The sequence below is a fragment of the Toxotes jaculatrix genome, chromosome 11 (assembly GCF_017976425.1).
Source record: "Toxotes jaculatrix isolate fToxJac2 chromosome 11, fToxJac2.pri, whole genome shotgun sequence".
Taxonomy (NCBI): domain Eukaryota; kingdom Metazoa; phylum Chordata; class Actinopteri; family Toxotidae; genus Toxotes; species Toxotes jaculatrix.
In genome coordinates this window covers 4,135,317-4,147,379 of record NC_054404.1, presented here as the reverse complement: position 1 = coordinate 4,147,379, position 12,063 = coordinate 4,135,317, and the positions used below count along the sequence as shown (strand labels likewise).

Sequence of the window (12,063 nt, the reverse complement as noted above, 5' to 3'; positions counted from 1 at the left end):
CTGCTTTTTGCCAAAATCCCAAATATATTTCATTTACAATGATATAAAACTGAAAAGCAGCAGATTCACACGCTGGATTACAGACGAAATCGACTGTTAACTATTCAAATGGTCACAAAACACATTCTGACACACGTGCACACTAAACCGAGAATAAAGATACACCGTCTCCCAAACGGACACCACCCGCACTCGCTCAGACACAGATACATTCACACACAACTCTGACACCTGCACAGAGACACAGCGACACGCACACCTCATGGTGGTGGTAGCCGTTAGTCAGCAGACCAGCCATGTGACGGGGTGGTGTGGTGTGGATTAGGGGCCAGTAAGCCTATTAGGGCGACAGGAGGGACCACCCGGCCTCTGCAGCCACCTACAACCTACTAACACAGACACACACACACACACACACACACCACACACACACACACACAGGGCACCCTAACACATCGTTCCCCACACACAAGTGCAGTTTCTCACAAAGACACAAATGGAGTTTGGAGTAACTTGCTCTCTCTAAGTGCTTGTGTCATTTTCTTATTTATCAACATACAAAAGCAATGCACGTTAGCTGCGTACTGGCAGAAAAGGGCAGCATTTAGAGTTGTAATAGTTATGTGTGTGTGCCTGTGGTGTGTACTTGACGTGTGTCCGTGGTTGTGTGTATGTGCCTGCATGGGGGGGGGGGGTCCAGGCATGGTAGGTAATCACCAGCATCTGTTGCCTCTCCTCAGGGCGATTAATTAGATTAAATTAATTTGGAAAGCATGTGTGAATGTGTGATCCCTTGCTAAGAGCCCCCCCACCTTTCTACAGTGAGACACACACACCCGTACACACAATAATTCACATCCTTCCAGCTTTTATAAGGCATACATTCTTTAAAATTAGCAATGTGAGCGCACACACAAACTACTTGAGAGAACACACACTCTTCTTTCTGACAGAATAAATGAAGCCCTTTGAGTTCTCCAAACTATTTAAGAAATGGGAAACAAGCAAAGGTGAAAACTTTGGAGACACACGCGTGCACACGAGCACAAATTAATCCCAATTTGTCGGCCTCGGCACGGGAGAAACTTTTGGGATTTCATACTTCATACCAGCTTTTGTCACCTTTGCGTGAATAGCCGAGGGCTGAAATAATTGTGTTTTTCTTCCCCAAGGCCCAGTCAGCGCTCACAAGCCACTGGCCTACGTAATGTGTTCCAGACAGAGAAGGGGGGGGGGGGGCATATAGACACCATGGCTGTGGGTACAATACAGAGAGAGAGAGACAGAGAGAGAGAGAGAGAGAGAGAGAGAGAGAGAGAGAGAGAGAGAGAGAGAGAGAGAGAGAGAGAGAGAGAGAGAGAGTGTGTGCAAAGGTGATGGAGGTAGGTCGGCGTATGTATGTGTGAGTGTGTGTCATGGTTTTTACAGTGTGTGTGTGGTGAGATTAGTGCGTGCATGTGTGTCTGTGTCAGTATGTGACATTGTGTGACTGTATGACTGTGTGTAAGTGGGAGGTATGTGGTGTGGAAATGGCCTTAATGGAGTTGGATGTGGTCCACAATAGACAGGACATCACCTCAGAGAGAGGACTGTAAGAGAGAAAGAGACAGAGTGGAAAGGAGACGAGAAGGGAAAAGAGAGCGGTAACAACATGGCCGAAGGGGAGACGGAAACATCATCATAAGCCATGATGGAAATACCTCTATGTATGGCGCACAGTCAGGTCAAACATTGGTCCACACACACTTTTTGGGTCTGTGACAGATCTTTTTCCCTTTACGCAGAAGAAAAATACAGTCACTGCAGTGACTGTGTAGGTTTAAAGTATTAAAACCGCAAATACTTAAAGCGGCTATTTCAAAATCGATATTTAAAATGTGGCCACATGCAGCAGACAGGCTGTCAGACAGTGTGAGCTGTGATTTGGCAGAGCATCCATAGATTTGAAAATTCCTTCTTTTCTGGGTGACATTGATGTAAAGTGAGTAAAAAAAAAAAAAAAAAAGGCCAAGTATGAGTCAGAAGAAGAGAAACAGGGGGAGAGGCAGAGGGAAGAGTGGGTCCTGGAGTGTGTATCACTGTATATTCAATGTATCCAGACACAATAGCTTCTCACTTTAAATACAACAATCCAGTGTGTATGTGTATGTGTGTGTGTGTTATTTAAATCCTCCTACAAAGCTCTGAAGATGAGGGAAGTTGGCCTACCATCTCCAGCTTTGGTTGATATGCAAACGCAGAGAGAATACACACAGACATACATACACATATTAACCCCCACCCCCGACCCCCCCAACACACACACACACACACACACACACACACACGCACACACAAAAGAGCCTGTAAGCACAATGCCTTCAAATATAGCCGTCCAATCTTTTGACTCTCAATTTGCCCACCTTTTTGATAATACGTGGCTATTTGAAAAAGGGTGAAAGGCAAGGGTAGCATGCAATTTAGAGATACTACTGCGTAGCCATTTACAGCCTGCCACCTCTCTCTCCCTCTCCATCACTTTCTCTTCTTCTCTCTCTCTCTCTCCATCTTTTGATTATGCGATTCGCCTTGGCAGACGAACAAATAGAGGAGAGAAAAAGGTAGTGTTTGACACTGCCATTTTCAATGACAAAATACAATCTACCCAGGGCCAGTAATTCGACGGGGAGGGATTAGCCTAGTGCGAGGTTGGGCCCCCAGTTTAAGACGAAGCCGCGGCGCGGGGATCTTGAATTTCATCATCTCCGGCGCTCGGGCACAATGGCGTATTCTTCCCCTTTCTCCTCCGCCGTCTGATGAGGGGTCAGGAGAACTCACCTCTCCGCTTCTTCTGTTCCTCCTGCTCAGAGCAGCACTCACCGCTGCATCCATTCATCTCTTCCTGACTTTATATTAGCTTAGATACCTGAAGGGTGGTGGTGTGGGGGGGGTCTGAGCTGTCTGTACACTCATGCACACACAAGCAGAGTGACAACACCATATGATCAAACATTTAATATGTCTGGATAACGTTACCATTTTGTCACACATACATCCACACAGACATACAGGTGCATGCTTTCTCACACAGATACCTTTTCCTGTTGACACACATACACAGACAAACACACAGGTTTTTCGCAGATCTTAGGGTATACTGCCCTCTTGTGGTCAGTTTATTTTGATCCTTAAATCTATGCTCATCGGCTCTGTTCACTGGACTTTGTTGAGGCTTTCTGCAAATTTCAGACATGAACTGAGTCATGCCCAAAGAATAACTTATTCAGTGTATTAATACCAGGAATATTAGCTTTACTGTCATCCTTTATACTACACCTGGAAATATGCATGTGAAGTAGAGACTGATTACTTGACGATGTTCCTTCGCAAACCTCACCCATCATATGTTTTCCTCTCTGACTGTCTCTGTCACTCACTGTCCACATCAGAAGTAATGGTGAAGTTACTCAGTGATTCAACAGGTGTAGGTCACAGCAGTATACAGCAGGTAACTACCCAGGAAGCAAGAAAGCAAATGTCTCAAGAGTTTTGTGGCTTTTCTGTAAAAGTTGCCAAAGCATGTGTATGTTCTACAAAGATGTCCTCAAAGTAACACGCTAATTAAAACCAGCACAAAAGATCAACGCATTGCAGCAATATCCAGATGTGTCTCAGATGCCACGTGTCTTTTTGGATGAAACTACGCTATCTGTGTAAGTGTAATGACTTGTTAAGGAAAACAACAGTATTACTTCTTCTTAAACAATCTAGAGATGTGGATTTTCATCCCGTCTCCCTCTGCATAGCAGTGTGTGAAGATGTAAGGTTGCCTTCTCCCTCTCTTCCCTTCCCTCCCTTTTTCCCTCCCTCCTCTGTGCTCTCCATTCCTGCTGTCAGGAGAGTGGCGTGGCTTTGATCTTTCTGTCATTAGTCAGGTATGCAGAGACACAGGCAAACCCCCAAACTTGTCTTTTTCTGTCCATTTCTTGCTCCCTTTTCACTCTCTCCCACGCTCTGGCCAGAGAACACCGGCTGACCTGCTTGTCTTCTCAGCTTTCTATCAAAACCAGAAAGGTAGAGCAGTTTCTGCTGCCGTTCCTTTGAGCTTGATGTGTACAGAAAGTGACAGTGTCAAAGCAGTCAGCCACTTTTTCTTTTCCTGCCGACATTCTTACAAAAAAAAGGGAGAGAGCTGAGGAGTCTCAGAGATCTGCCCATGTTGATTACTAATGACACTCCCTCGCTCAATAGTCAAAAAGCTTACACATAAGGGTGTTTGGAAGCTGGCATCAGTTTTGAGTAAGTAAAAACTGTCCTTTCAGGTCCTCATTGCTTAAATTAAATAAAGATGAATTCCTGCCAACAGCCATCACTCTGACAGAAAGAAAGAGAAAGCTCCTGTTTCCTTTAAATGAAGTAAATCTGTTACTAAAAGGCAGAGAGAAAGAGCTTTAATTTCATAAACACTCCATAAAAAGCTCCTGTGACAGTCAGAGCAGGGGTCAATGATTTTTTCAAATGGTGACAGCAGTTTTGGGAACACATGTAAAGGCTTGCATTTCCCAGAAAGTCAAGGCTGGCATCAGGTGCGACGGTTCCTTAAACTGAAACACCCTGGAGACTTTTTTAGTGATCTTTCAAACTGGGCTTGTCCCAAACCTTGACCAACACAAACAAAACGTGAGCAGCAGAAACAGATGTCTGAGAACGACAAGAGGCTGCACTGAAAGAGGGGTCAGGTGGTTCCTGTGATCTGTGTCAGTGCATATTCAGTGGACGGGGTGGATCCTGATTCAACTACAGGAGCAGAAAAAGAACACGTAACAGCACAATTTGACCCTGTTGAAGTGCCAGAGCAAGACACTGAGATCCAAAAGCTCATGTCTTTGTCTGTCCAGCAGTGATTGATTCTAATAGAGACAATATTTAGAGACAAGAGAGTTTAGGAGACGCTGCATCACAGAACTGCCACAGAAAGCATTAGTCACAGGTTTCTGAATAACTTCAAATTTCCTACTAAAGGCTAAAACAAGAAAAGACCAATGCGTCAGTACAAAGGCCTCATTTGTTCACCATGTCTGTACTACTTAGGCGAGCCATGCAACAGAACTGTCTCCAGCAAATGTGTGGGACACAGAAAATCGCTTCTGAGCAGCAGGTTTTCAGTTTCCTGGCAGGCTGCTCCAACATGTTTACACAGTCTCCACTTCTCTGTCTTACTCTGTTCCCTCTCTTTTCCATCAGTCCACCTCTCCTGCTCTCTCATTCTGCTTCATCAATTTCCCTCGCTCGCAAATGATAAATGCTGCAGATACTCGCTGGTTTTAAGTTACAACTGCAACTTAAAAGTCCACCCACCCACACAGACACACACAAAAGCCTGAGCCAAACTGTTACTGTGGACCTGCAGGTACGCCAACATGATGCAGGCCATCACTTTTGGTTTAAGCTGAGGGCTGGCAGTCACACACAGGGGCATGTAATAGCGTAAACTGACCACACGGTGGCAGAACCTGCACGCGCAACGCAAAGAGGATTTATGTCCAAAACAGCTGAGAAAGAGGAATATAGGATATATCTTGTTTTACTTAAAGTTGTAATTCCCAGTCACTTAATCAAACGGAGCTTCTGTTTCACTCCCGTAAGGTTTAAAAAAAAAAAATTAAGAAAACAAAAATGTGGAGCAATTTTACACAATAAGAAATGGAGAATGTCAATGCAATAACAGAAGGAAAGACTGAGAGGACAAAAGGGTAAAAGACATAATTGAGAACTCACATTTTCAATGACAAATGTCCACTCTTTGTCTTCAAACTCCTCTGCATGGGGGTCCTGCAAGGCAACCAAAAAAAAAGAAATGATAAGTACATAATATACTGTATATCTGCGCAGAGTGAAACCTGTACATCTGAAATACATTTATCTGTGTGTGTGCATAGTTATAATGTGTACTTCTACTTGATGGGCAATCAAGCTTTAACCTGAATGGAGAAGAAAAATTCAACACTTTAAATTATAGATGTTTCTCTCTCTGTCTTTCTGTCAGACTTGTTGCCAGGTTGCTTCTGTGGTGTATAGCGTACTTGTGTTTCTGTGCTGTCTATCCTCCCGTGTTCCTTCCTGTCTATGTGTGAGGTGATGAGAGGAGACACTAATGGAGGCAGCAAGACAGCAGGCAGCCTTACTGTCTTACTGTGCTGGCATGGATGACCTTCACTGCCCTCCAGCAGCAGCACACACACACACACACACACACACACACACACACAACCGCAAATCACTGTTAGACGGACAAAGACATGCAAACCTAACCTAATCAACCTTCTCTATTCATGCACACAGGCTGACACATCTACACTTACTCACACAGCCAATGCACGAATAAACCAGGGCGCGCACACACACACGTAGATACACACTAAAGCATTCATTCACTACACAATCAAAGAAAAATGTGCATCTCGCAGCTGAAACAAATGAAAAAAAAAATCAAATCACTGATCTGTCAATCCAAAAATAAAATCCCAATTTTCTGATTCTCAGTGTGAGAACCTGAATACTTCTGGATGAACCTTCACAATGAGCTACGTCACTTTGGGTTCTGGTAACTTGTGATATTGTTTTTGCCTTTTACAGACAAAATGATTGATCAATAAAATAAACACTGGGTATAATTGTTGTTGCAGCCCCAGAGTGTAGAACACAAGCACACGAGGAAACACATGCACTCATGGCCTTTCTGTCTAACTGCACTTGTGACACACCCCAGGAAATCAATAATGCTGCAGTCTGGCACAACAGTTAAAACACAGCCACAGCGCCCACATGAGCAGAAACACACACACACACACACACAGAGCACCACATACAGCCGTCTCATCCTTCCAAATTTTAAAGGCCCCTTTATTTCACAAGCACATAACAGATTATAAAAGGCAACGGAGCATGGTGTTACCAGCCATCTCAGTTTATGGCGATGTCTGCAGTTTTTAGTGCTGCTGGTAGCACAGGCTGCCACTCCCTGACAGTATCCTACATCTTCTTCTGAAATATTGTTGTCACCAACATGTTTCAACATCAACAAGGATCTCCCCATTGATGAAATACCTCAAATGTTTGTACTTGTGCAAGCAAACATTTAGCTCTTCTGCAGATGTGTTGTAAAAATTCGTACTGAGTACTTCACCAGGATTGGCTGGTACTAAGTGTCCACTGTGCTTTCTGAACATTGTCTCTGTTAGAATCGATTCTGTCTACAGAATGAGAAGCCAGAGGACTGTCCAGTTAAGTTACTTCTTAATTAAGTATTTTCTTGCTGTCTACAAAGTTACGCGATGGCTGCCTGCTGGTGTGTATGCTGGCTGCAATATTGCTGAGCTCAGGTGTTTTCATGGTAGAGCTTCAGGCCAGACAGAGAGCATCTTTAAATCACTGTCCGGTTTAACCTTCAGTTGACACACAATCTGAATTATAAGTTATTAGGTATTAGAGTTTGACAGATTTAGACCAGCATTAAGCAGTATTTTTGATATTAAAGGGCTGCTGCAGTGCTCCAGAAAGTCATACACTTCCCATAATGCTGCCAGTAGCATCTTTCTGTTGGACCCTCCCTACCTGGTCAATACTCATGTCTTTCTAAATCCATGCCCTCAGTTTGCTGTACGTGCTTTCTGTCAGTCATTTGCAGTCTCCAACTCGATGCTGAGATCTATAATATAAGTAACTATCATCAGGGCTAAAAACCCATTGTGCAGGTATTTTACTTTTATTTGTAAAACTGGTGATGTATCCCGTTAAAAGTTAAAAACAAATCCACTGAATCGCTCCATTATTAAATTGCCCAGTAATTCCTAATTCCCACTCTGAAGGAGGCAGGGGAGAAAAACAGTTCTAACAAAGACAACACTCTTATAGATAGCACAGGCTTGTTATTTGATTTGTGGTTTTATCCAACATTAGTGGGCGAGTTGTGCAGTCAGTGGTTTTACTTTGTGTCTCATCACAAAAAAAAAAACAGCTTTATAACTTCCTCTGGGACAGGAAGTGGAAGTGGGCCCAGATTAAGGAGGCACTGACATGTACAGTGGTGGGCTCAGAAAACAGAGCCAGTACACATCAAAGCTTTTCCATGCATACTGGTAACTATCAGACATCACTGTGTGTTTGTACAAAGGTCTGGAGATAAATTAAGTTTCAAGTTTGTCTTTTGCCTTCTGTATCAAGCGCCTGCCCAGAGTTCACTACACAGTTGGAGGGCAGGTATGGAGGCGAGGTAACAGGACACTGAGCTCTAAGCTAGCCTGTCAGCACAAAGGCCCAGCATGTTTAAATAAGCCAGGCACAGTGACAGATACTGTCTGTACATGTATGTCAATTACAGACACAACTCTACTACTATGTGCATATGGACGTTCCATTGATAAAATATATTGATAAAGCTGTAGTTTACCTTAAAAAGAGTGACAGTGATCTCAATGTTTTCTGGTACAGGCCACACTACCACTCCTCTGTAGGGGTTTTTGATACCGGGCTGCCAGCCGTGGGACTGCAAGACAGAAGGACACAAGAAAAACAAAAAAAATTCATATTCGCAAATGAGAAACTTTTTTTTTGATTTATTCTTTCTTTACTTTTATTTCAGAGTGCCGCTCATCCAGTACAAACCTTGGAAGATTTCCGTCGACTCCTGCGCGTCCAAACCACCACCAGTTTGTCTGGTTGCCTGATAGAAAAGACAAAAAAAAAAAAAAGAAAGAAAGATGAGTGAAAAAGGCAAAGTGATTTATTCATGAATTCACCTGTCTCTGAGTCTCCATCTACCAATATATCAACGTCATGTTCAGGATGTGAGTCCGACTGATCAAAGATTGAATCTTATAACCCTGATAAGCCTAATACTACACACACACACACATACACAAAACAACAACACATACACACACCTGCACAGTCACTCATAGTATGAATAAATCATGAGACACAGCTAAACCCTGGCTTTGTCTCTGTGGACTGCAGCACAGGTATCAGGACACACACACATGCAGTAACACATGCACACAAACACATCCAGAGGTCAGTGTGACAGGAAAAAAATACACTGAAAGAAGCTGAGAGTTACAACAACCTAACCCAGTGCAGGTCACAGTCACACTGCACTGACAACTGATGGGCGACACAGTGTAACCCCAATCACAAATTAATCGAATTAAAAAGCAATAAATGGGGAGAAGAGTGCAGGTAAAAACAAAAACACTAGCGAAAAACTCCATCCCCCAAAAGTTAGTTGAGTTACAGACAACATCTGTCTTATAAAGATTGTTTAAATTTAGTATGAAAGAGATAAAGTGCTGGGAGAAGTGACACACAAAAGAGGAGAGACAGTCTGGCTGAGACAGATTAGCTGCAGTAAGACGCTCATCAAGGCTCAAGGTGGTTTGTCTGTGTCGTATGTGTCAAACTGAGTTGATGTCAGTGATGTGAATACAAGAGAGGCACAGGTCTCTTAAAAACATGCATACATGCCTAAACCACAGTGCATTATTTTGCATAGTCCATAGGCTAAAAGTGTATTCAGTTCAACAGCATGGTCCACTCTGCTGCACTGTCAGTGTATCCATCATGATTAAGCAAGTAAGCAACTTAAAATAACTCTTGATTTAAGACGCACCAGTGGCTTATGTCCTGAAAGAGCATTAGCTGATGCTCACACACATTGGGGGGAAAAAAAAAAGTTCTCTCCATAAAGCACACTTTACAGAGTCATAAAGATAAACCCCAATGCAACTGCTTAATAAATCATGACTGTCTCGCTACTTGGCCTTGATGTGAGAAGAACACAAACAAATCGAAGACTGTTAAGAGTTCTCCCCTACAAATTTTATGCTTTGTAGTCAGTGTGAGAAATCATCCAAAACACAGCCAAAGCAGTTACCTAGCTGGCAAGTTGACAAGTCTGGACCTGCTCGCTTGTCACTCCTGGTGCATGTGCATACTGTAAAAAAGTGTGTGTGAGTGGTGGAGGGTTACAGAATACACTGCTGTGAATGATGTGTAAATGTAAGAAGAAATTTATAGATATAGAAAATCAAATTATCATTTTAGATTTACCCTTTAAAAGCAACATTTTAGTATTTTAGAAGAAATGCGACAGATCGGTATCAGCCACAACATTACTGATCAAAATATAGTTTCTTTGTCAATCTCATCATAATTTGATCTACTGGATTCATTCATTCACTCAGGACAAACAGTATTTGGAGAGAAGAATTTGTAACCCTGTAATTTAAGCCAAAACCGGAACCAAACTGTTAGGACCCACCTGACCCTGCTTTACCTTGTTAAAATGCCTTCCTAAATATAACCCATGTATTTGCTTTTAGTCATACACAAAGGAGCGGCACAGTGTCTGTCTGTTAACAGGAGAGTCTAGGTTTAAGAACCCTGTATTGCCAAGTATCAACCCTGTGCTCTTAAATTCTCAAGCTCCAGCTATCTCTGCCTTCACTATAGAGAACATAAAGGGAGGGAACTGCCCTACAGGATCCACGGCCCCACACTAGAACCAAATATCAACAGAAGTCAACATGTGGGAGGTAATGTTGAACCTCTATCTGTGACGATATTTCCGTATCAGTGTGTTGGAGATATACCTATTTGTAGTTTCTGTGCATTTGCTGTGTTAAGCATTGCAAAGGGCTTATGAATACATGGACCCTTGCGTCAAAGACCAGAATAACAACAGCAAAGCAGGCATTCAAGTAAAAGAATGACTGGCTGTGTGACACAGAGAGAGAGAGAGAGAGAGAGAGAGAGAGAGAGAGAGAGAGAGAGAGAGAGAGAGAGAGAGAGAGAAGACACAAGAGAGGAAAAGACAGAATATGGAAGAGAACAGAGGGGACGGACAGCCAAGGAAAGAGAAGTGAGAGGGAAAACAGAAGAGAGGAGGGAGGGAGAATGACATGCAACAACGTCTGCCTCGAGGAGGCCTCACATAGAGAAGCTATTGTCCAACAACACAGGCCATATCAGAGAGCCGGCACACGCACACAAAATATCACCCTCTGTTTGTTTCCCCTCTGTACAGCACTGGCTGTGCTACGAGAAAAATTTAAACCATCCGTCCGCAGGCTGACTGACTTCTGCACACTTTCTGCTGTCTCCTGTGTTCAGCTTCAAGCTCACTGCTGCATGTTCCTTCTGTGTGTAACAGGAAGCAGTGAGCCATCAGAGAGCAATGCCACAACAGAAGAAACAAATGTGATGAAGACGTTTAAAATGTACGCTCATCAGTCCTCACCCGTTCACAAACCTATTTTAACATTAAGGCCTTCAGCTTACGATGGATTTGAGCTTCAGGTTGGGTAATGGCTGTCTTTTCTAATAGTGAGAATAGAAGTAATGAAAGGTTCTTACACATAAGGGAATCATTATTTTAATGGATGGATTTCTCTTCTTTTTTTGTCTTTTTGTGCTTCAGTATTTGCTTCCACTAATGAGTGTGAGAACACCCCCATTACATCTGAAAGACTCTGTATTTGCAAAAGGAAAATTTTGACTCTCAGCAGCTGGGTGAGAGAGAGGGGAAACGAAAGAAACTAAAAGAAATAATGAGCATGCAAGTGCGTGGATGTGTGTGCTAAATGGTATTACATGAGTCAGACTGCCCTAAAAGCAGGTCTCGGTTGACAGCTCTGATAAGGCAAAAAGGGAGATTTAAGTATGATAAAATTATAAACAAAAATTAACATCAGAAGGTTAGAAGGTTCCCAGAAGAAGAAGAAAAGGGGGTGTAAAGATGAACAATCTGTGTGTGTGTGGGCTGGAGAGGGGCCAGATGAGAGTAAAAGTGGGTCAGCAAACTCAGCAGGAGCTGAGAGGAGAGCCCTTCGAGACTGACACAAAACCCAGATACACACTATTACATTTAAGGTGTTTGGCTGCAGCTCTCACCCAAAGAAAGCTGCAATTAGTGATCACATAGGCATTCAGCGTTTTCCTCAAAGACACTTTAGCATCACAGCAGGTAATACAACATACTAACAGTTGCAAGAACCCATCAACCTGTAGTCAGTGTACACAGAAATG

The 12,063-nt window shown here is 43.0% G+C and overlaps 1 protein-coding gene across 3 annotated transcripts in view; it reads right to left on the bottom strand.

The window, feature by feature from the left end:
• Nucleotides 1-12,063, bottom strand: part of ehbp1 (EH domain binding protein 1) — a 129,348-nt gene that overhangs the window by 103,957 nt on the left and 13,328 nt on the right. For all 3 annotated transcript variants that reach the window (XM_041049983.1, XM_041049984.1, XM_041049985.1), the window contains exons 3-5: nt 8,644-8,701; nt 8,429-8,524; nt 5,758-5,811 (exon numbers count right to left, since the gene is read on the bottom strand). In XM_041049983.1, the coding sequence (XP_040905917.1) occupies nt 5,758-5,811; nt 8,429-8,524; nt 8,644-8,701 (208 nt within the window). The remainder of the gene's footprint in view (nt 1-5,757; nt 5,812-8,428; nt 8,525-8,643; nt 8,702-12,063) is intronic.